The 26,418-nt window shown below is 38.4% G+C and overlaps 2 protein-coding genes across 2 annotated transcripts; both read right to left on the bottom strand.

The window, feature by feature from the left end:
* Positions 1 to 430: 430 nt before the first annotated feature.
* Positions 431 to 26,310, bottom strand: LOC101896621 (receptor-type guanylate cyclase Gyc76C). The gene is given in 18 exon segments (XM_005177161.4): positions 431 to 3,613; positions 3,615 to 3,998; positions 4,063 to 4,291; positions 4,358 to 4,500; positions 4,502 to 4,668; positions 4,743 to 4,908; positions 4,971 to 5,303; positions 5,371 to 5,667; positions 5,779 to 5,939; positions 6,012 to 6,189; positions 6,613 to 6,835; positions 6,916 to 7,070; positions 7,148 to 7,360; positions 7,429 to 7,494; positions 7,563 to 7,760; positions 7,840 to 8,086; positions 15,483 to 15,562; positions 25,686 to 26,310. Coding segments are annotated over 16 exon segments (4,731 nt in total). The 5' UTR covers positions 8,032 to 8,086; positions 15,483 to 15,562; positions 25,686 to 26,310; the 3' UTR covers positions 431 to 1,987.
* Positions 8,202 to 9,262, bottom strand: LOC101896441 (uncharacterized). The gene has a single exon (XM_005177160.4). The coding sequence runs from the start codon at positions 9,062 to 9,064 to the stop codon at positions 8,291 to 8,293; it is 774 nt and encodes a 257-aa protein (XP_005177217.2). The 5' UTR covers positions 9,065 to 9,262; the 3' UTR covers positions 8,202 to 8,290.
* Positions 26,311 to 26,418: the final 108 nt, after the last annotated feature.

The following is a 26,418-nucleotide window of genomic DNA, read 5'->3' as shown; positions in this document are numbered from 1 at the left end:
ACACTAAATAGTATGTTATTCCTATAAAATGTGTAAGACAAAATGAATAGATCTGGTAGTGGGCTACGATCGCATATTCTATTCGTCTCTATAGTAAAGAGTAAAGGGCTACAGAGACGAAAGTTGTTCTAAGTGAGAAAAACGAAAGCTGTGCTTTGCTGTGATCAATTCTGTAACCAATGCTGGCTGGTGATACCGTGTCTAATCCCCAGAGCAGAAGAGAATTTAGAGAATTTTTACGATTACAACACTCATTTCGTTTTGCTGAATTACTTTTATTATTTTTTCAATTCTACGAAGAACGTTGGCTTGGTGATTTGAAAAGTAAATATGTCATAGAACGCGTGACGTTAGTGCAGGTATTATCATTGTTTCGAATCAATAAAAGTTTTCGACATTTCTTTCATATAAGTGAAACGAAGGGTTGAGGTATGCTTGTTTATAATTATTTATTATTTATTTAAAGTTGTAAATATTCATACTTTTAATATGGCAATTCATCATTTGAGAATAATTACAAAAATAACTAGAATCGATGCTATTTGATGTTTCCTTACAAAACATTTACATAAACAACAAAAACAAAGAATTAACCAGAATGCAAAAGCAAATAATAAAATAAAAAGAAGTATATTTTACTACTACTAGTATTGTTCTACTTTTTGCGTAATTCTGCTTCCGTTACAAGTTTTCGGGCAATGTAATTAATTGGTTCTTTTTCGTGCTCTTTGTCAGGATTACGGTAGTGAACATGATTTTCGACAGATATCCAGTAATAACATAAATACGTAGATTAAACTCAAGTTTCTTAATAATTCTCGACATTTCTGCATTCACATTTTATTTTTGTCTCTAAAGCTACATAAGTAAATGTAGAACAATCATCTTAAGAACTAGAAAACAATAATAGTATATGTTTATATATAAATAATTACGTACGACGATATGTAAATTGTAACACGTCTGCATTGTATAACCTAGGTGACCACAAGCACGGCATGGCACACATGCACCTAAACAGTAGGCGTGCATGCGGTCTCACAATATAAAACACAACAACACATAAGCAATGCACGTTTCGAGGTTGCTTATAACTATCTTACAAGTCGAATAACCAGAAAATGGTGTCGGGTCATAGCACCTCCTGACTGATGAAGATCAAAAGTATTTACTTGAATTACTTAATATTTCAATTACTAAGCTATCCAAATATGGTTTCAAAATTTAATTTCTGCAGCGTTTGTTCATGCTATTCGTACTTGAACCACAAACGCGTTAAGGTTGCTAGAGATCATGCTCTGCTTCCATTTTGACTTGCATTAGAAACACTCTTTAAATGTAAAAGTCTGGGACTGCAAAGGATCTTCTTTGACTAATACGGAAAGAGTGATTCATAGTTGATGGTGAAAATCAATATCTTATTTGTAGGGGATTTTTTTTATTTGCTACACTCATGGAAATGTTACATTACGCTAAAGTGAACTGAATGTGTTTCGTGTTGAAAAAGCAATACTTCATTATTTGATACATGTATAAATGTATATATATATATATACAAAGCACTTAAATTGTGCCATCTAACTCAATAACTAGATGTAGGTAGTAGTTTCATTTAGAGCTACAGAACTTATCTAAATTTTTATCTAATTAAGCATAAGATGTTGTCTGCTGTTCGATTAATAATTGGGCTTTCTTTCCGGATGTGTCTTCGAACAAGCGATCGAACAAAGTAAAATAACTAATTAAAAATAGGTGAAATTAGAATTATATATATTTAGTACTGCTACTGTGAATTTTGGGATTGGGGAATTGATGATGCGGGTGGAGAGACTTTGGGAGCCGGAGATAGAAGAAGGGTGCTAACATGGGGTTAATATTACAATAATTAATCTTGTTAAGAAAAACTAAAAATACATAGTTAGTCTAGAGACTGTGACTAGACACAATTCTGCGGACAGGGAAGATCTCAAAAAAAGCATATCATGTGTTACACTATACTTTCGCGGTCTCGTGATGAGCTGCTTAGGTCGTTGAATCCAGGAACTCCCCTTACAGAGCTGGGCAGAATGCCTACACGGCGCATTGAGGAGTTGGTGCCTTTTTTCCCGTTGCCGTGGAATATACTCACCAGGCGGTCCAGGAAAGAGGACGAATTTCCATTGCCGGGTGCATTGCGGTGGGATGATTTTTTGTTGCTTGCTGCCTTAGACGATGAGCTACTTGCCTCGGCTTGCCGACCGTCAATGTCGGCTGCATAGCTGACACTATTGACGGTATGGTGTTGAATTCCTTCAAGTGAATGCCATCGCTTGGCCTTTTCTAGGGTAGGTGTTGTAGTTAGAGAAGCCTGACGTTGCAACAGTGGGGCCTGGACGTCTTCTTCGATAGTCATGCCACCATTACAATTGTTGTTAAGATGTTTATAGGGTAACATTGAAACACCCGTATTCCCCGAACTGAGGCCAGCAATGGAGAAGCCACCGCCGCTCCGTCGTCTATTAAGCACAGATGATCCAGCGGGAACGATTGAGACTGAATTTCTTTTGTTCAGGTCACCATTATCACGTGACAGCAATAGCCCAATATCGTCTTCGAATTCCTCTGACATTTGCGTAGAGTTTGGTTCAGTGAGTGGTGCTTTACATCTTCGCTCCCCATCTGAGTTCGAATCTTGCGCTTGGGACGACGCCGTGCCTGTAGTCCCATTTGGATTATCGCTTATAAGTGATACACCTGCATCCAAAGACCTGGAATTATTTTTGCTAAGCTTGGATGGTGGCAGTATCTTTGGTTCATGCCGTTTTCGCAGCTGGAAGGGGATGGGATCAAGAGATCGGGCTTCTCGCAGATTATGATGAGCAACCACAGAAGTGCCGCTTATATATCCACTACCATAGTAATCCTGAGACGAGTTTGGATAGTTGACAATTCTATGTGGGCGCACCATCGCCAGAGGTTTTTGTGAAAGACTAGCAATAAGGCGTGAAGTGCAAAATGAAGAACTGATGTCGCCATTGACGCCCACGCCACTATTATCACAGTTTGTTTCGGAATGCTCCAGAGTGCTGTGCGATATTCGCGGAGACTCCGGCAAGATATCTGAGAAACCAACGCCATAGCTAGCGCCGCTCCCGCAGAAGCCCATGTGCTCAGGTATGCTATTGTCTTGAAAACTACCCACCCCGTTTGCCGATGGACGATCGTTGCGCTTTGAAGGCAAACGGGGCGAATCACGTAGCACTTGATGCGTGGAACCCTGTAGGCTATAATTAGATTCCATATCAGCTCGTGGAACACTGTTGGATTGTCGCCTCGAACCGCCCCCGGCGAAATGCATGCCGACAATACTAGGCTGTCTGGAATCAGAATTTAGTTTGGGACTTTTTCGCGGACGGCAAAACAACGGCGGCGGTAAATCGGTCATGTCCACTGGTTTCTTTTGTATGGCCTTCTCTGTGGCGCCCACGAGCCAGTAAGTGACGACCTCACCCTTGCCCTTCATATTGACTAGACCCCGTTTCTCGGTTATATAACCGTCCAGTTTATCTAAGGCTTCCTTACATTTGCTTGAGATGTGTATTCTTAATGCCTCGCCATTTGACTCCATCCGGGACTGCGGTGTTCACAGTGTCACCAAAGAGACAATAGCGTGGCATTGTGAGACCCACAACGCCTGCAACCACAGGCCCAGTATGCATTCCAATGCGCAACTTGAGCGTTTCGTTGGGTCGGTGGGCAATTCTGTGCTGTTTTACCGCTTGAAGTAGCTCCAAGGACATTGAAGCTATTTCGCCTGCATGTCTATCGCCATTCTTTATCGGCAAGCCGGACACTACCATATATGCATCCCCAATTGTCTCAACCTTGTAGACATCGTAACCCCTGATGATGCGGTCGAACACGGTGTATAAATCGTTAAGGAAATTCACAACTTGTAGCGGTGTACTCTCTGCTGACATGGCAGTAAAACCGACAATGTCGCTGAAGTATATGGTGACCTGTCGAATGATCGAAATTAGAATGATCCATGCCAAAACACACTACGCGATATTGAATACAAACCAAATCATAGGAAACTGGTTCCACACCCAATCCCATTGTGAGTTTTTCAGCCACAGACTGCGGCAACATACGATGCAGTAGATCTTCTGTCTTCCTCTTCTCTTCACACAACAGACGAGTGCGTTCCGTGACAATGTCTTCCAAATTGTTGGCGTACTTCTCCATCATCTCCATCATTTGATCCATAATGTTTTTCGTTTTGCCACCCCTCATTTTCTTAAGACGTGTTCTGTAAAGAAAATTGATTAAATATAAGCGGTCTTTCCTATAATTAGGTGGGCTAGCCACAGCATACCTTATGGTGGGAAAGTCGGGCCTAACCTCTGGATCTTCATGCCAACAGTCTGTTATACAGCTTAGGACGTAGTCGGGACATAACTCTCCCTCAATAATGCACTCAAGCTCCGGCCGAAATGGCAAGTGTCCCCGTCGTGGGCTCCTTCTTTACCAAATCTACAATTTCCTTAGGCTCGTACAGAGTTTGTCCAAATGGTCCCTTTCTACTGAATATTTCATACATAATAATCGCAAAGGCATAAACATCTCCCTTCTGGGAGCCATAAACATGCGGGTTTCTCAAAAGCTCTGGTGCCTTCCAGAACTGATCTGAAATTACAAAAAAAAAGCACAAAAAATAGAAATAAGTAAACCACAAAAACGTTTTTGATTTTAAAGCTCACTTCTGTAGTGTTGATGCTCTCCTATTGATTCGCTTTCGGCGCAATGCCTCAGATCGTGCAATCCAAAATCTGTGACCTGCAACATCCACCTCGATGTAACCACGCAATTAGATGATTTAAGGTTTCCATGGAAAACTAATGATGAGTTGTGTATATAAATCATTCCCTGCGAAGGCAAAAAATATGGTAACTACTTCGCCGATAAGTCCTTCCCCAGATGGCACATACCTTTATGAGATCGTGAATCAAGGACGCTATGAACAAATCGTCCAGTTTAATGTCCTCATTTTCAATGATATCGTATAAGCTTCCCTTTGCACAGTAGTCCGTGACTAGAAGGATTCTCATTGGCTCCACACAGGCGCCAATAAAACTATTCACATTGTCATGACGGAGTTCGCGCAACAGACGCATTTCCTTCATGATTTCCCGTGACATGTCCTTTTTTCTCAAGAATTTCAATTCCTTTATGCGGACCACAGCTCCACGTAGTCGGGCTGTCGATGTAAATACTTGGTTCGAGCACCGCGACCCAAATGACTGTGCACTCACCAGGCTTAACTGTACCAACAAATACCAAGCGAATACATATTACGCACATGATCCAACAATCATTCCAACTACGTACCTTACTTGGAGACGAGACCATGTCATTTACGGCATAACCTTTTATTTCCGATATATCAATTTTCCACAGTAAACCTTCGATTTCCAATTCAATCTTCCATTTCCGGTATATACTCATGGTTACTACGCCGGCACAGAAAAGTAGCAGGCCCAGAATACCGGCTGCCACTAAGGAAGTTATATGCCGATCATCCTTTTTACACAGCTCATTGGCAAATCCACACATGGGCTCGTCAAACGGCCGGTCTCCGCCTGAAGGCCAGTCCACACGCATAGACCCATTGATAAGTTTGTATTCCTAGAAATTACCAATCACACAACAGAGTTCAATTTAAAATCACTGTAGCAGGACAATTTGCAAATTGATTTTAACGTGAAAAACATAGATAAAAAGTGACGACTCACTCACTGGAATATCAGTTCCTTGTTGGAAATGTGCAACTGGTACCATGTGGAAATTACATTGTAAGTTTTCCCGGTATGAATACTTAAACGGTTTGTAAGCCAACACCGAGAAGTTACCTTCGGAATCCCCATTGTTGTCGATTTTGATGGTGGCTCCCGTAACACCTTCCAAACAAAGAAAAAAAGCGACAAATCACACCATTAGTCTGACATTCAAATCTTTAGAGAACAACTTACTTTTGTAGGTGCCATTTTTAATTATGGTCTCAATGATTTTCGTTCCATCGCTGGCTATATTGTATATCTCCTCAGAGGTCAAGGGGCGGTCTCCAGTTGAATTACGCAGTAATTCATCCAAAGCCCAGGCATACAACTTGGCAGAGTCATAGAGGTAAGCGGCATATATAGAAACAAACTTTTACCGCATCCCCGAGAAAGAGAAATTGAAGACGTCACCACGACCATCGCAAAGGAAAACATGCAAATAGAAACAATGAATTTAGGATACACCAGCTGACTCTGAACAAACAATGCGAAGCAATATTGAGTGGAAAATAAACAAAGAGTGCACACCCAACAACCATTAAATACTATGTACTCGTTGTCCTTGTCGAACTCCACACCCGCCAATGTCTTCGCCTCTCCCTACAACAAAACCAACAGCTCCACAATTATTTATGTCTTCACAAAAACAATTAGAGCATTCCATGGTCTTGTAAATCATAGATTCTCTTGTGTCTGTTATCTACGGCGGCGTTGGATGGGCGCATAGGACATGGGCAAGACTGTATTGCAACGCACGGAGTTGTGTTCTTACGAAGCCAAATAGTTTACCTACCTTGATGAAATTATTGCTGTGAAATAATTGTGGCAAGGTGAAGTTGAACGGCTGCTTCAGATTGTACTCCCTAACTTTGGCAGTAAAGTTCTCGTAGCTGTCCGTGGGTGGGGTGGAAGCAACCACCAGCAAACTTCTGGCGCGCTGAATGAAAGCATCCGTTTCACCACAACTCGTCATGTGCTCTACTTGCTCTGGCTTTCGCAAATACTTTTCGGCTTCTCTAAGGTGAAGTGATGTTGTTTAAATAAATAATAGATCGAAATGTCTATGGGTGCACAATGCACGGGCGGGTGTACTTACTTCGGTGTGTAAGTCATCATGTCCACAAATATGACCATATACTCGCCTTTGGAGAAAAGATTCGCCGTGTCCATAGAAGCCATGAACTCCACCAGAGCATTGGCCGTCCCAAGAAAGACGTAGATGCGCGTCCGATTCATAGTGTTTTGAACAATCTGGAATTCGATAAGTTTCGTTTAAGGATCGCTTCCAACTACATGTTTTTGAGCTAGTTTTACCAATAAGTCCATACCTGATACCAAAAGCCCGTACGACAACATGCCAGCATCTCTTCACAGCATTTGGCCATGTTGTCTATGAATGATTCCTTGTGATTGATGGTCATGTTCTTTTTAATGGCCTCCACTTTAAGCAGTTCCGCGACCATAGTCCAACTTTCGTCATGCAGAATGGAGAACTTTTTCCAGCCGTAGTAACGCAACAGAGAAATGACAGATTTGATTACCTACGAGTGAGGATAGAAAACGATTATTCCGTTTGCGGACCCAATGCTCTTTAGGTTTTTGGACCTACCTGTGTATCAGGAGGTTCGGTTCGGGCAAAAGTTGGTATTGATGATGCTTTGTTTTCTGGACATTTCTGAAAGGCAATTCCTTATTAGATGAGCCCACCTACAGATCTAAACAAGTCTCTAGTTGAATACTCACATATGATATCATTGGAATGTTACGACTTTGAGTGACTATCGCCTCGACATAACAATGACCTTCGGGTCCGAATATCATTGCAATGCCATCACAGATCATTTCTGTTATCGCTTTGGTGGCTAGGACTGTATCACCTTTGGTGTCATTCCAGCGTAGTGTCAGCTGAACATTGGGCAATAGACTAGTGTCATTATTGATCTAATCGGGACATTGCAAGCGATCACATGAGAATATTTAGTAAATTACAAATGAGCACGTGCGGGGGATAAAAACTCACCTCTTCCAAGGCCATTGTCAAGGCCCCGGATATAGCCAAGCCCTGCTTATCCTTCAGCTCACCTGTCAATGCCGTCAGGTAACCGACATTGATAACAGTCCGCTCCCCAGTACTGCGCACACATCTCACACTCGGAATCAGAACTACTGCCACCGAGAGCAAATGCAAGATGATAAAGGGCCACCGCTTCATGGCCCCTTTGGCCGGGGCCGATCAGCGCGACACCTATAGGTAGCAATGGTTTTCACTACAAATAACGAGAAAGGAATAAAATGTGTGTGGTCCACATAAGTAGCTGTTCTGTATTCCTTGCAATATTCTTAAGTACTTCACGGCCTACACGTTCAAGCAAAAAATCGGTGTTGTAGATAAATTAAAAAATATAATTTATTACTCATTACAGATTATTTTTATATCGGAATAGCAAGGGTTAGGATGAATTTTGTGCAAATCAATGATCCAGTGTCGGCGATATAAGATTGCGGGCGTCGAGACCGGTCGTGAGGAATGATATCTCAAACAGGGATGGCCGGCTGTGGTAAATATCGGCCAGCATTGTGACAAACCATCGCGCTAATCTATCGAAGTTTTCCATAGCACAAATTGCCACAACGGCTCCTGCACGTCGACCATGCTGATGAGAGTCGAAAAACGACACTGTATTACTGGGGAAATCAAAAACAAATATCGTTGTCCGACTGTCCGCTATTAGGGCGGCAAACAGGTTTTTGGCGCTGCTATTGCTGCTTGGTCTCTTAAACAGTTGCATTCCTAGCCGCAAGACCTGAGCAATGCGAGAGGACACCGATTCGGCGTAGGTTTCCTTCGTGGGATTGGCAGTGAGATGCGTGTAAAACCACTCTTTCAAATCGAATTCTATTTCGACTTGAGCGTTTAGTGCATCAATGGCCTCGGGTATATTAAGATTCGGAGCTCTTCTTTTGCCACTGCTGTCGAGCATAACGTCGGCTTGGTCAAACAACTGCCAATAGACTTTATTACCTTCGTTCATAGCATCACCAAATATTTGAACCCCTTTTGCAGGTAATATTGCCGAGTCATTGGGACGGAACACAATTTCTTTGGAGATTTTATTGGCCAGTATCAGCGTTATTAGGGTACACGAATTTGTACCGCTTGTTCGATATTCTCCATACCTCGACTGACAAAATTCCTTTGGAAACCACCAAATATTAACGTTGTCGTATTCCTCAAAGACCGCCATGACTCGGTCAGACGCGATATGTATTCATTTATACGTTCCTATTGATCACTGATTGCATTGCAGAATAGACTAGTCGCATGCCCGAATTCCCTGTTACATATTTGAAGAATTTTTATGCACAACAATAATATATTTAAGGAAAAGATTTCTCTACACTAAGTCCTCTCTAAACGTCGGAGTTGATTTGATAAATTCGACATTCGAAGCTAAGCTACTTTGATGTTGACATAAAAAGTAGTGAAAATTAGTTCTCCTATACAACTGTATGACAGATCTTTGAACAATAAATGTCATTTAAATTCAAAGAGGAGAAGAAAATGTGTAACTTTTCAATAAAGGAGTCACACTTTATATACCCTCTGTCATTCCGTTCGTAACTCCTCGAAATAATCGTGACAGACCCTACAAAGTAGGGATCAGCGTACAATTCTAAGTCGATTAAGCGATACCCGCCTGCATGTCTGCTGTAATCAGGCTATCTTCTACTAGATATAATACATTTATTAGTTTTGCCTTGTTAACATTTATGTTTTTAATTTTTGGTCTAATTTTGTAAATTGATCCTTAATAAACAATTTTAATAACACCTTCTTGTTCTCTGAACACCTTTCCTTTTTGTAAACCCAACAGTTATTTTTATTACAGAATTAGTTCGATATTAGAGCCAATTGTACTCAGGATAAAAGTAAACAAAGTTATAAAACTTATTTCCACCTGACGACTCGATACCTTTAGATTCATTTTGGCTCGTAATTTCCGAACACGTGATCTATTTTCATAATATTTGCCGGGATTGACTAGCTTTCTATGGCTTGAATGTTTATTCAAACGTACATACAGACATCTATGACAATATGGGACAGAATAAAACAAACAACTTGTTCGTCGTGGTATTTGTTTGGTATATTTGCATGTTTTTGATTCTGTTTTAAATTACAAAAACATCGATAGAAGAAACGACTTCGTCGCAAGGTGAGAAAAATATATCCAAGAATTTGGTATAAAAAATGCGACAGAGAAGAGCAACAACGCTCTCGCAGCGGTTGGAAGCACATTGTAGAAGAATCAGCTGGCTGTGACGATTTGCGCTTTGTCCACGGAAACACCACAACCAAAGAAACACACATTCATACAACGATTTTTAGCTGATCTTTAAATCGAAAACATTTGGGATTGCAAGCGTTTTCTTACTGAATCACGTATATTAAGGGTCAATGGGTTGATTAACTCCAAATTTCCCTGTCAAAAATACTAATTATGTGGTGGCCAATCCACATGCAACTGAATTACCCCTTACAAAACCTGTTTTCTAAATTCTTATTTTATTTTCTTTATGACATTAATTACTTTTTTGTTTAAATAAGTTTTAGTGTGCTCGCTTAGAACGCTGAAAAATAAACACTTTTGCCGCCAAATTCAAACATTTTGAACACTTTATTATTTAAACCGCAACTAACAACTAAACGCAACTAAAGATGATCTTGACTTTGTTATTCCGTTTGTTACTCTTCGAAACTAATTTTAGACCTCACAGGCATACAAACACACATTCTTCAAATTCCTTCTAAACTGAATAATCAGTTTTACCCAGTTTGTTGACCAACATTTTGGAATAATGGCAAACAGCTGTTGAATGAGAAGTAGATGTCGATTTTTGCATATCCCAAAAATAACTAGTTATCAACAGGGCTCTGTTACTTTTTAACCTAATGGGCCACAGCTTTGAGGCCTATTAAAAGCTTTCCGTATCAGCAGTCACTCGTACAAGTGTACACATTTTTTCCATCCCCAGTGAATGTCGGTACTCTTTTGTTACGATTGGCGCTCTCTTCATTGATTCATTCTTCTCTTCTCCCACTCATACCCACCCATGTCATTCTTCTAAAGAGCATGGTTATCATTACGAATTGAAAACATTGTACATACGTGACGACCGTCGACCCACACTCGCTCACAACGAATGAGTTACGAGTAACTACGACTATTGCAGAAAATAGCTAAAAATAAATGTGGACGGTAATAAAACAATAATAAGTAATAAACAAAAGAATATTTTGCGACGTGATAAAACGCTGAATGCGACAACAACGACGACTTTTCAATTTTATTTCCCCCACCGCCAAGCCATTGGCTACGACGCTCTGTTCTCGGTCAATGGTAGTAAACACTTTTGAGAATTGTGACAAAACAAAGTCGATCCATTCCAACTGAACTTGTCATCCAAATATCAGATCAGAAAGTCGTTGTAATTCGTGCGTACATTCGGTGAATATGTGAAACGAATGCTTGCTGGCCTGGAGCATCGGATAAAACCAACTATCCGCGTCCAAACATACAAAACACATACCTAGCTAGCTACCTATATGCAAATCGATTGATTACAAACATGGACGGACACATTTTACGCAGTGTTAGATTTCGAATGTACCCAGCTATGTATGCGAAAAGGAGGCAGTGTTGAGCTCTCGACTCGATACGTCATGTACATACCAATGTGTATGTATCGAATACGGAATATGCAAACACATGTACCTACATATGTATGTATGCATGTGTGTGCATAAACGCCCCACCAAGTAAAATTGGCTGTCTTGAGTTTCTTGTTTTGCTAAAAACAAAAATAAAAAACCAGATATGAAATAAAAATAAACTTTGCGTCTAAAAATAGCACCAAGCAATAATCGGAGAACGATCGTTGTAAAGCCGTCTTTCTGCTTCTGCTTCTGCTCTAAAATAAAAATAACGACAGACAATAACAAACTACAAACATCAGCCTTAGCTGCATCCACAATGTCTGAGCACTATTATCACAATACAAGTCATAAACACACTCACACAGGCAAATGCTGAGTGAATCTCACCCGATCCTACTCAAATTATGTGAGACGATAACTATCAATAAAAATACCCTGGATAAAAACCGAACCGATTTCATGTTCGGAGAGGTGAACCTTTTCAAAATCTATGCGCATGGGAATTGTTTGTTTCCAAATAAACTTCCGATCTGCATCCACATACAACAGGACCACAGAAACAGAATCAATGGTTCTAAACTTAGGTTCACTTATATAGTATACAGTCAGGGACAAAAGTTCACCTTCACCCTGTAAATTTAAAGTGAAGTATACATTTTTATGAGACTCCATATACGGACGTAGAACATGCACATTTCATTCCATAAACAGGCCAAATTAGTCGCAAACAAAAATACCGTAGCTCTGACAGCTTGTGGATACATATAGAGAAAATATAACTAGCGTTTTAGTACTTTTTTTACTTATATTCAATTAAAACAGTTACCTAGCCCATAGGGCCATGGACGGTTCCAAAAACTTCTATACATACTTTTTAGTACAAATTTAAAAAAATGTTACACACTTCCCCACCATACCAAATTTCAAAATTTGAATTTCAGCCGCTAACTCATACATTTGTAGAATGAATTTTCGAAAACCAGCTTTATTTCGCCCTATGAGGCAGTACAAGGCGAAAATCTGTATAAATCGGTGAATAGAAATGATAGCGAGAGGAGACCGTACCTAATTTACACTACACCGAATTCTAGCTTGATTTCAGAGATCTAGCTTTTTTCATGTCACACCCTGCGCCCCGCATTTGCAAACGTTAACGGTTATTTAGTAGCTCGTTTGCAGGATTTAAAATACGACTAAAGGATGTCTTGTATTTTTTCTGTGGACATTCTGAACATTCTTCCAACATTTCAATTCAATATTAATGTTTTATTCCTGATTTAAAAAGAAAGAATTGCCTTTCACGACTTTGTTTTCAATGCTGCTGCTCGATGGTCCGCCATAGTCATAGCCATGAAATGTTGAATTATATAACTCCTGCAAAAGTTTGCAAAGAAGAGAAGAACTCATTACAAGTTAAAAATTCTCAAGTGCATTAAGTGCGGAGATGCGTACAGACAAGTCCATGGAAACAGGTCGTCGCCATATCATCATATTCTGGTCACAACTTATTTCCACGTTTGTAACAAACTGCCAGCCATGAAAGTCATATAATTTCACTTTCATTTCGACAATTTGTCGCAACATCATCAGGCGAGCTGTTGAAACAGTTATCCAGTTTGTCCATATACGACAGGACGGCATAGATGAAACTTTTTATAAATGGAAAGGAAATTTTTTTGCTGTCGATGAGTAGTCGACAGGCGGGTGGAGCCATCTCCTCAATATCACAAATTCCATTAAAAATGCTTCACCAAAATTGTCACCGTCTTGGGAGCAGACGGAAGATGCCTGAACCAGATCTGAAAACTGCAACAGACATTGTAACAACTGGAATACTCTGCGATTAGGCCGTCAGTTGGAGAGTGTCGTAGCTCTATATTCACGCAACAAACAACGTACCTACCTTGTTGTGGTAGGTTGTCAGGCTCAATGGCTATTGATTGGATGTTGTGCCGATGTTCTACACATATAGCAAAAGCCTGCCTGACGCAGCAGCAGTGGGGTCTTTAAGCACTAAGGCAACAAGTTTCTGTGGCGCTGTGGCTGGTGTCAACGCAAACTGCACTTGTGCTTGTGTGCAATGCGTTTGCCAAAGTGTGGCGCACACCGTGGTCGTCCCATTCAACTGAGCAGGTATTTCCCCACGGTCTATTTTTAGACAATCCAGTTTTTGGCAGCAAAGCTGAACTTAGTTGTTCGAACACCTTAATTTCTGAAATGCAAACAGGCCATACCATACCAGACAAAAAAAAAAAAAACAAATTTGGACTGGCTATCTGTCTGTCTGTTCTCTTTTAGTGTAAATTATCTTCAAACTTATTCTTGAACTAGCTGAACCTCGAAAGCATAGAGGAGAAGATTTCTTTGATTTTGTCCCATACAAAAATATCCGTAAGCCAAATTAGTTATTAACATTTATGTATTCATTTGGTGCATTATGTATTTCTTTGAGAGGTTGTTTGCTAGCCATCTGTGCGATTATTCAAACATCGCCAACAAACGATAAAGTTTGAAAACACAGAAACGCGAAGAGAACCGACACAATTTAAACATTTTCATTGTTTCTCATATTGCCTTCTCCTCCGCTCTGGTGGGGCACCATGTGTTGGTTGTGCTTGTGATTGTTTGGATGGATGTGCCGCAATAATATAGGAAGACGTTTTGTGTTTTTTTAAATACAAGCACAGACCCAGCGTGTGTTTAGATGAGGATCGTCTGTTTGTTGTTTTGTATGTTTCCAACTCACTCTCACTGGGTCTCTCTCTCTCTCCCTCTCATACAATTCAAGGCCACTTTAAAATTTACTCTGCTAAAAATAGATCTATTTTGTGCCGTGACACCGTGCTATGGAAGAACAATGCGATAAAGCTTTTTAGAGTATTTTATTAGGGCGCCCACCAACACCCAACAATCCGATCGCTGACAATCTTTGGAGCCGACTAAGCAGCCACCAAAAAAACATCACAAAAACAAATAATGAAGAAAAGCTACTGTAATTTTCATTCTACTTTAGTTAATCCAAATGAAAAATTGGAATACAGATGAATATATGTGGATTGAGGCAGGTCCGAACTTGTCACGTTGGAGTAGTTCACTCGTCATGTAAAACATATTATTTTAACAAAGCTAATGCTTTAAGCAGAGATGTTCTGTTTATATATATATATATATGTATATAGTCCTCCACGTAAAATGAAGTTAGGCAATGTAACAAAATGATTCAACTACTGATCAATGAAATAATGGCCGAAACAGAGGCCGTGGGGTATTATTTACTTCAGGTGTTAAAAAAATTAAATGGTATAGCTATTACATAATTTTTTATACACCGGACTTGGAAATCGAACAAACACTTGCCCAACGGCCCTCGTACTTTTTATCTTTGTCAAAAGTCAATTTTAAAGTCATTAAATATAGTAGCCAATTAATCGGCATTTGCATATTCAACACCCCAACGCTCACCTAATTCAGTAGCTGAAATTAAAGCTCATCAATTATAGCCGGAACAACACAGCAGCAAAAGAGAAGCAAATCATGTGTGTTTTATTGTTTTGAACGCGATTTGCTTGCTCATCGATCAATATTAGATCTACACGCACATTAATTTGCCGATTGCAAATGAAGCTTTGAGCAAAACAAAAAAGTTGTTTATGCCAAAAACGAAAACAAAACAAATTATGTACGTATATTAAAATATTCAGACGCCAGTAGCAGACAAGCACATTTAAGCTCTTGTTTATGCTAATAAATCCTACGTTTCAAAATAAATAAATAATGTTGAGTCTTTAGAAGTAATAAACATTATGTTTAACAATATTCTAAACAATTAAAAATATTACAGAAAAAAGTCTGATATCGGAAAACGAAACTGAGCCTTAAAGCTCAAAAAGTCTGAATTGTCGTATGGAACACCTAAGCATGACACCGACAAATGTTACACTTACATGATGAAGGAGTTATTGCGATGATTACAGTTTATTTGACGATTGAGAAATGTTTGCAAGCGAACGAAATCCTTCCATAACTGAAATGAAAAACAAAAGGAAAGGTTTGGTCAATGTAAATAAATAAAGGCGTGATGCAAAAATAAAAGCACAAGGACAGAAACTAATAGGATAGGATAATAGTGAATAAACAGTGGTTTGGACGTGGATGGTCGTATAATGTTGAAAGATACAGAAGCTATAGCAAACATCACCATTCGTTTCAATAGCAAATAAGTTATATGATAAGGAATTGAGAGGATATATTTGCAATTGATGATTTTGTGTTTTTTGCACACATTTAATTGACAAACTGTAGGTATTTAATTTTTCAAAGACATGGATGCATATTTTCTACTGACAGCCCAGTCGTGTCCAATTTCAATTAAATAAAAATAACATTTTATCTGAGTTTCTGTTAATGCCAATTATGCAAAGGTTGAAGAAACAAAAAAGGAATGTATTTATGCGAAAACTCACAATTAAAAATGAAGAGTGGCTTCGTCGGAACTCGGAAACAATGATATCCATGCAATGCAAACATTTTATGCAAAAGGAATAAATCAAAGGAATGGAATGGCATTAATTATGGCATTGCAAACAAAAGCAAATTCGACATTAAGACATACTGCTGCAAGGAATATGTATGACCTAAAACAACGTGTAATTGTGCACGAACAATATAATTGTTCGCGGTACAAGCATCTGCCGAAAAATGTGTATTCTTTTAAATATGTGTGTTTGAAAAAGAGCTAGTGCAGTACTATTCGCTTTTTGTGACTACAAACATGTATTATATATTGTCTTAGATATAATTGACGTTAAAGGCGTTAACTCGCTTTAGCAGAACCAACTAGCGAGAGAAGATTTTATAGTTTGTAGCACCATGAGACTTTGGGAAATCCTATATCACCGATGTTACAAATGTTGTGCAGAAGTCCGATATCCCTCAAAACGATTAGTTATGCGTAGACGAGCAATTCAACTACATATTTTTACGATTATAGTTATGTGTTCGGGATAAACAACACCCATGTCATGAAGTCCAACTAGAAATCCTCTCTTTTATACCCAAGAAGATGTTGCGATTCTGGTTCGCTTTTCTTTGTGACACATACCATGCGTAAGACTGACTTAATGTCCTAGACTAGAGATACATGCCATATTAACAGTTGACTTTGTAAAAAAGGAATTTGAATATATTTGTATTTCTCAATGACCGATTCAGAATCATGCCCCCCGAATAAGATTAAATGTATCACCCATGTGCTAATCGACGGTTCGAGAATCAATCGAATGTACAATGACAAAATGTTATCAACTAATTCACATGGACCCACTAATAAATCATTGTGTTCTATAAATAGCTTCCGCTACTCATGCCTTTTGTACAGATTTCCACATTGCCTGACGTATAGGAGTTAGTTCAATATTTTGTCAAAGGGTTTAAATTTTGGCACTGACATTGCCACTCGCAAGACACTTGAAAAGCAGAGTGCAGTAGGGCATGTCTTTAGGGAAGCCGCAATCCATGTTTCTGCTTTAACTATTGTTTGAAATGCCGCAATAAACTAAAATTAAATAGAGTGTGCAAACAAGTCCACATTACCATAAATTCCCGTGGCAATTATTGCGAAAGCTAAACCATAGAAATTGGTATGCAAACAGTTGTAAAAGAAAAATGAGTAAAGGAACACAGACGTTAGGACGAAACTTTGTTAAACGTAACTTATTCCCAGTTATGGCAGCTATATTGAAATGGGAATGTGACATTTGCAATGGGATGAAAACTAGCTACGCAATTAACAGCGTAATGGTCGGTCACACACACCCACCCCACCACATCGATGGCTGTTGTGGACGCCTTTCTTAATGGCCAGAAACTTTTGCTATTTATTTACCAACAACAGCGTGTGTACAAAGAAAAGAGACAAGCCCAGAAAAGTGAATCCTTTGAAGTAATAACCAGAACACAAAAAGTTGAGAACTACAATTTGTTGAATTTACGTTCCGGTCCTTATTTGCAATAAAAAAAATCACTGATGACCCCACATATAAATCAAGCAAATTAACCAGACGCCGAGTTCAAACATATATTGAGGTGTCAACCGCTGGTCGGAACCGTTGCAGCTGAAGAACGTAGGTTATGTGGACAAACCAAAGTATTTTTGGCCCCAATTTGTACTAGACGCGAGTTAATAATTAGTTGGGGAACGTGTATCCAGCTTGACGTGAAGGTCTGCATACTATAATGTATCTTCTATCTGTATCTTCTATAATGTATCTTGTATCTGCCCAGCTAACATAATAATCCGGGAGATCTCTGGTTACAGTCTGTCAAAGTAATTGATTTTTTATATCGCAAAATTAAAGCAGAACCCGATTAGCGGATCTTCAAAACCAAATACACATAACTTCTACAATAACAAAGGTGCGTGAACTCATAGGAACGAAAATCATTCAATGTGACTACAGGTGGGCTGGCGTCAGCTTCAACGTTGCATTTATGATCAATGAAGAAGTACTTAAGTTCAACCACTGACGGTAAACTTGTCACAGCTTTATTCCTTTCATAATGATACGTTCGATGATATCGAGCGTGAAAACATATGTATATCTCTATACCAAACATAATGTGGCGTTTTCACTGCACTTGATTCGTTCTCTATTCGTTGTTTGCCCCTTAACTATGAAAAAACTCCTTAAATTTCCTGAGCGAACACTCATATTTGTACATTTTTCAAATCAAATCACTCTCAGAACAACGAATAAATATGATCCATCTCTAACACATGAGAGTATTTATCGAAAAAATAAATTATGACATTTAAAAATTAAAACTAGATAAATTTAATGAAATTTTAAAAATTTTTGGACTGAAATTTATGAATGAAAACTACAATGTTGAATGGCGTATGTACATTCAAACGAAAGTACACTTTAATCATAAAACATATGATCTTCGCCTTAACAAGGCAAAACTCAAAAATTCATCCGAGCCTGGCTGTGGGATTTGAACCGCGGACCTCTGTGTGCAGCCAACTAGAAGTTGCCGTCTCTACGTTCAGAGCCATTAACCCGTCTTCCTAAAGCAGCACTAAAACAAGTGTATGCTTTGGAAGCAATGTAGTTGTTGTGGACAAAAATCCATCACTACAAAAACAAAACGTTGCTGTGAAAAAGATCTGCCAATAGAACTTGAGTCGAACCTGGAGAGTTTCTAGTGTATAATTCGCATATGCTAATTTGCAATAAGTTCGAAATATATACTACTTTCCAGAGAACGGCCCTTGTAAGCCATCATCCACATCAAATATGCCTGATGAGCCGCTTAACCAACGGCGAAACGCGTCGCATAGTGGTGAGTGTGTGATAGTGTCTATCTGGCTTTCCTTTTCACTGCAAATTTCAGATCATTAAGCTCGTCTCGAAAGAGAAAACAAACACTTTAATCATAAAACATATGATCTTCGCCTTAACAAGGCAAAACTCGAAAGTACATTTTGTTTTCTCTCTCATTCGAGGTCAAAAAGTTGAAAACGTGAATAAAAATTGTAAAATTAATGATATCATTATTCTTTGGAAGAAAAACAATAATTTCTTCTATTCAATGCTGTGTTCCAGAACCTGCAAGAATCTACTATCTTTGCAATTTTTTTCGATATCATAAAGGGAACATCGGTTATCGTAGGAAAAAGTTTTACATTCTAGCAGTTCTGGAACAGATGAAAATTTCATGTATTGTTGTATAAATTCCCATTAAATCAACAAACAAAATTGTTTTTACTATGAATTACGAATCGTGCCGTATGAACGTGTTAATTCGTGTACGTAATTCTGAGAGCGAACAACGTAATTGAAAGTGTAATGGGAACATAGCATAAGAGAAGGCGGGTCTCCATGTCATATGTTGACAATAATAGAAATAGAAATCACCTTTGTAATTTAAAATCGCCCATATATTTCATGGAAAACACTGTCTCTGTCCCTCCCTCCCCCCTCTCTCTCTCACTTTCCTATCATATTCTCAATTCGCACTACAGGTGACGCTAAACGAATCGCTCTAAATACGTTCTTATCGCATGGGGACTCAAATACACTTTTTGCGATAAAGAAAAGTCAATCTGGAAACAAATAGTGACGCGCCACAAGCAACAATACATCAAATATCACACTGATGCGTGGGATATTCGTATGCAGCTGCGGAAAAAAATATAGCACCACGCCCCACGAAAGCGCCTTAAAAAACGATGATGTTCATAAGTTGCAAGTTTAGCAAATGCGGTTCATATGCGAACGTACATCGGAGAGCAATTCTGTTTTCGCTTGACAGCCAGCCAGCGACAACTTGATTTTGTCTTTTACACCCATATAATTTTTAACCAGCAACACACCCTTTTCCTTCTCTCCTACCCTGAATCTGTTCGACTATACTAAGCACACTCGTATAATTTTTCCCATTCATTCAGGTCGTTCTGTTTCAGCTCATCAGCAGATAAGAAACCACCAATGTGCTTTCATACCCAGCCACCACTATTGGGAACGTTGGTATTGTGAATTTGCGAGCATTTGATAAATGAATTGTGGTCATAAAGATAACAACGACCAAGACTTGTTTCCCCCTCCTGACAATCTGATAAGAATTCGGATACTGGATATTGTCTAAAAATAAATTAATATATGTTAGGTCTCAGTTGTGTGTTGTGATGACCTTGCTATTGGAATTTAGCCCACGGGAACCATGGGAAGAGTACAGAAAACTAAATGTCCCACTCCGAACGAAGAAGTAATAAGCAAAGCATTGCCATGTTTCCAAGATTGGCAGCCACTGCAGCTCATTCATTTTGCTAAAAGTAGTAACATTGTCCGAAACGTGATAATCCTCGGAAGCTCACGTGTTGTCCTGGTATATCTACATAGAAGTGACAACAAAAACGTTGAATTTACAATTGCCAGAATAAATCCGATTTGTTTAAAATCTAAACTTCACGTTAATGTGTGTGTTTCTGTTCCATTTCCCACACGACAACCACAACATACCAACAACAGGTGCAACACGTTTCATTTAAATTCCTGTCGACCTTTTTGGTATAACGGCGTTGTTAAAGCTCCGTTTTCACCAACACCTTTTTAAATTTCGAAAACATTTCGGGAGGTCCAATGTAGCAAAAAATTAACTGTAACAAGTAAAACATACAATAAATGACAGAAAATTAGTTTTTTTTTTTTTGGAGGACACCCAGGTCCCCGCACTGCCTACGTCCCTGAGTTGTATAATTTTATGTACATTGGAAAAAGCATACTCTTCAATTCTCATACCCACCGCAGATAGCCCCTGAGTTGTATAATTTTATGTACATTGGAAAAAGCATACTCTTCAATTCTCATACCCACCGCAGATAGCCTCTCTTACTACTTGAGTTATGTGTTCATAACTGTGTGTTGTGCGTCATGAAGAAATGACTTGGATTGGTACCCAGTGGAATAAAATGGAACTAGTTTGGGATGAAGTACTACTTTCACTGCTTGTTTCGAAGAAGGATTCGGATTTTATTAAATTATTGAATTTTAAAGATTTGTATTGAGAAGGTGTTATCTTGTTATTTCCTTATATCAAGATAATGGAAAGCAAGAAACGTCATTCTTATCGAATAATGCAAAAGTTATAGAAAATTAACTGGCACTCAAACATTTTGCTTGGCATGTGCATATTGCAATGTTCAATGTTAAATTCTATAATCCTTAACGATTAGAACTTTCATTCATTTTTCTTTTGGCTACTCTCTGTATGTCCAATTTTAAAAAGGGGATGAAGAGTGAAACCCGATGCAATGCCGTTGTTAGCAGCAACGATGACCATGACATCAAGGCAACGAACATTATCTGTCTGCAAACGCATATGACATTACTTATCCTCCGCTTTAAATTCATTAAAGTTACAAATTGAAAAACATTAAGTTGGTCATACGCAACAAGCAGAGATTTTTTTATACAATGTTAAATATATATGTATTTATTTTGTTATGTCTAGTGTTTTATAAATACAACGCCTAATTATCTGGAGAAAGAATTAGCAATAGTTAAAAGGCGTAAGCAGGAAGAAAATAGGCTTTCGAAAAGAAGAGGAAGATCAAATCGAAACTTGCAGAATATAGAAGATCTTGTAAGACTTACGAGAAAACTTATAAGTATTGTTTGTTTTTCTTTAAAAAAATATTTCAAAGACATGGTTTCAGTTTCAGAGTCATATTTTCACCTTAATGAAAAGTGGTGTTCGTGTCACCCAAACCCAGCGTCTACAACATTTTTGACGAAGCGGGTGAACGCAAGTATTCATAAACGTGGTTATAAAACGGTTAATGTTTGCTTAACATTTTCACAAGTGTATATTCGCAAATGCGTGTTGTGTGAGAGCAGTGGCTGCGGTACGAAACATACCGATTTGTTTATTTTTTGAATTTCTTTTTCTCAGAGCGCTTGGGAATTTTCCATGAATGCTGTTTGCTTAAGTTGTTCTTTTTTTTTTTTTTTTGACTAACAACAAACATAATTTCAAAAGGAACTGTTTTCAATCGGATTTAATGAGTCCATCCCATTCGATACGATCATTACTACCTCCCCCCCAATCGATTCGTATCAATTCAGCAAATCAATGCGTTTTAGCCGAGCAGTGGATGGGTTATATATCGTCGTTTGTAGATTTTTATCGTTATCACTATGGTGTGGACATTTCAAGTTTGAAATGTGGGTATGGATACGGCTAGGTAGATAGATAAATATTCGGCTGCTGACTGGCTGGCTGTATGCCGATAGGTATTTTGGTAGATAAACAAAATGAAGCTGAGCAGAAACCAGTTATTTACCTGTCGCTAATTCTTTTGTCGTCGTATGCGTGAACGTATGTTTGAACGTATTGCAGATTTTATGTTCCGAAAGAGACTCAGCCCTACACTTGAAATGTTTACGTTAATATTTTTTTGACTTTCTAATGAATCGTCTGAGCTTACTATGAAAACATGTTCTAGAAATAAGAAAATAACATTAGCCTTATTCTACAAAAATGAGTAACAAATAATTTGTAGGTACTGCTAACGGATCTTTTTAGTTTACCAGTTTGTTTTTACGCCACAAACACACATGGATATTCTTTGCGGATTTGTAATATGTTCTTGATTCTAAAGCGCCCGGATTGATTTAATTTATCCACATAACCCCAAAGAATCCTTTTTAAGGATTCAATAGTCTAAATAGCAAATTGTAAATAAATATGGTTAAATGCATATATGTATACCCTTAGATGACTTTTTTATCCCACAAGGTTTCGAGATTAGACACGACACCTGTGGTAGGGATAGCAAAAACGCCAATATGAAATACAGCATACGTTAAGGACGAAAGTTATTTGAAATTGAGACGAATCATCGAATTTAGTAATATTAGGTTTTCTTTTTGGGTGTTTCAGACTGCATGATTTAACGATCAGGGCAGAAGTTTGAAAAATTTATTAGCAATAAAGGTATATATGCATGTATGTGTGCTGTTGTAGAAGCAAAATGTAGAACCGCTAATGGTTCCACAAATAAAATATTTATTTTATGCTAGTGATCGATCGCCACCTCTTTCTTTAATGGAGCACACTCAGACACACACGCTCACTGTGCACTCCTCCCTGTATTGGTGTTTCGTCATTATACTGTCGAATTCATTGAAACTGTAAACAAACATGTGTGAGCTCTTTAGCATTATCATTATCATCAATTTGATGGCTTTCGTGTAAACAATTCAGAATGATAATTGTGTACAGCAGGAACAAGAACAAGGCGATTATTCTATTCGAGCAGAACCGCCGATGGCAAGTGAGAGCGAACTAGCGAGAACGACGGGGCAAGGACAGGCAAAAAGAGCAGAATGAATCCCAATGGCCGACAGACAACAAACAATTAACTTTTGGCAATAACAAGACTGCACCAAAAATAAACGTGTCGGGGTCCACTGAAATGGAATGTATATTTCAACGAGTCTTAAGAAACATATGACGCCAGTGAAGAAATTGTAGCGCCAATTTGTGGATGCCGCAGTTTCATTCTCTCAAAGGATTGGCGGAAGTGAAAACTACGCCGAAAAACAGACTAACATACCTTATAATACAAAATAAATCACTCATAGTCGTTCAAATGCAGTTAAATCTTTCTTTTTTTTAAAGAAAATAGAATATTGCAACAAATATAATACCTATAAAAAGCAACAAATGAGTGCGAAAAACATGTATTATATATTAACTATTTTGGTAAAAACCATAAGCGACCAATATCAAAACAGTTCTTTGGTTACACACCCCGAATATATACAAGTAGGTGAGATTTACTTTCCGGCCAGGCCATTTCCGGAAGGTATTCGCTGATATAGCATATTAGAACTTGACCCACGTTTGGTTATAAATATTACAATGTGCTAGATCAGGGAATCATTTCGTACTTTATGAGAGTTACGATTATTAAAAATGTTCACCCATTGTGGTTAAGGTGCCTGTTTCTATTAAATGTACATGATAATGGCTCTCCCCCTTGTGTAAAATTTTCGGAACACATTATTTTAAAGTAGAATTATTTCCCAGAGGTTGGTATGTTGACTCTGATATTGGGAATATATTTTTTGGAGGAGATTTTAGAACCCATTCCACCGAACGAATGTGGTTATTCCAACAATGTGGTCATATCTTGGGATTATTTCAGCCGGAAATTATAGCAGTTCCAAATTGTCGTGTGTAACAATTGCTTGATATTTTCGCATACCATACCGCACTATAGTTTTTCTATAGTTGATAATTTTTTTAAACAGCAGGTGTTCTAAACAAGAAAGTATCTACAGAGTCCCAACAATTTTTTTTAAGTTGCCGGTCTTCTGCCGGGTCTAATGCTTTTCTCCTTTGCGATAGATAGTTTAACATCGGCTACAAAGTTATCATAATTGTATGTTCATTTAAGTACCTAAAACTTAAAACTGTCTCCTTGTTTCGTTTGTTCAATACGAAAGATTTTTACTTTTAATAATGGTTGTAGTAGCGAACCTTCAGACCTGGGGTTTGAGATTAATTCCTCTGAGGCATGTCAAAACACCGGCTACACAAACTAAAGGTCATTTATATTCAATCGTCTTTTTATTATATTGAAGGATATATCTAGCACCACTTAGAAAGTTTGGATTGCCCCCGAAGCGGCCAAAATAACATATGGTCACTTGTTATATAGGTATTTTCCGAGTTTAATTCGGCTATATACCCGTTCCCCAAAAAGTATATATTTTCCCTCCGAAAAACTTTTTAGAAAAATCGCAGCGTTTTTACTAAAAAAGGAGAAACTAAATGTCTTTACTAGGATTGGTTCTGTTTGTAAATGTTTAAAATACTTTATAGTCAAAAAATATATATCTATCGGGTTTCGAAAGTTTACGATTTTTAACAAGACCTTAATTTTGAAAAGAGGCCTGTTAGTATAGAGAAATTTGCTAGAAAAAGGTAATTGAAACCTTTTTCAACATCTTCCAGCTGTCTAAAATAATTTTGGACCCTGGGTCTATTAAATTACATGCCATGATCAGAACCTTGAATCTGCTGTATAATTTTGGACTGTCTAAAACGGATTCCCTTCTACATTGTGCACCTCGTATTACCCAATAAAACCTCGAACTCCGATTAGATACTCTACTTATAAGTACCCGAATACTTGATACCCGGCGTTTGTTTCCAGGCATTCCATCATGTGGTGCTATCAACAGGTTGCAAGAGAAACAAGGAACGGTTGTCGTGTGAATTGGAATCAAGTTAAATACAAATTTGCATTCAATACAGGGATGTGCCTCAATTAGAAGATACTAAACAAAATGCCCATAATCCTTGTTGTACTTGGACAACTTTTGTAGTATTGTTTGCTAACTATATTATTGCGCCTCCAACAAAGTAGATACTTCCCTCGCAAAGTACTCAACTTTCCATCATTCTCCTGATAATATTCGAAATGTAAAGAAAAAGAAATAGCTTCACAGAAGCAACACTGCAATGCTTCAATTTGAATACGGCAACCATACGACTACTGCCGCAGCCCGCACGGCAGCGAACATACTCCAAATAGTTTTTATAGCCTCAAATCGTTGTCCACTTATACTTACAGCTTACAGCCAGATGACTCTCTGCAATTTGACCGACGGCAACAATAGACTGCTGGCGGTGGGTGTGGATGGATGGGTAAAGGACTGCTGCCACCACACTGTCTCTGTTACTACCTTTGTTTTTTTAATATCCTATTATCACTTTTTTATGGAAGTTAATCTCTGACTTTTCCAGGGAATAATATATTAATTGTGTGTTTTCACGATCACTGTGCGTTAAATTTCCATATGCGCATGTTTTTGTCGAGGTATCCACTGATGTATATGTACGAGAACCTAGTTGTACGATCGCTTGCGCTCACTTTTCTCACTGTCTCGTCGTGCCTCGCCAGCCACTCACACAGCCATACTATTCACTTTCAAGCAACAAGAACTTTGGTACACATTCAACCATTCAAAATCACAAATAATAACACATGATTTGCTGCTTTCTTTTCATATCATCCATCGCCAGTACAGATACCGAATAAAATCTATATTTCCCGATAACTGCTATTTGATTTCTCGTACGCTCGTATCTTCTTGTATTTTTTTTTTTAGAATTTGTTCAGTTAACTTTCAACTTTTATTAACTACAATTAATTGAAACCGAAAGAAGCGTGCGGTGCGGCAGAATCTGTTCGCTTGAAGATCCAAATCGAAAATGACACTAGGGATACGTAAGTCGACTTTCGATTAATCGACTCAGGTGTTCAAAAGTCTAAGAATTGAAATCGATTTTTGCCTATAGCGA

The sequence above is a fragment of the Musca domestica genome, unplaced genomic scaffold, assembly GCF_030504385.1.
Source record: "Musca domestica strain aabys unplaced genomic scaffold, Musca_domestica.polishedcontigs.V.1.1 27, whole genome shotgun sequence".
NCBI classification, from domain to species: domain Eukaryota; kingdom Metazoa; phylum Arthropoda; class Insecta; order Diptera; family Muscidae; genus Musca; species Musca domestica.
This window is presented reverse-complemented; position numbering and strand designations above follow the sequence as displayed.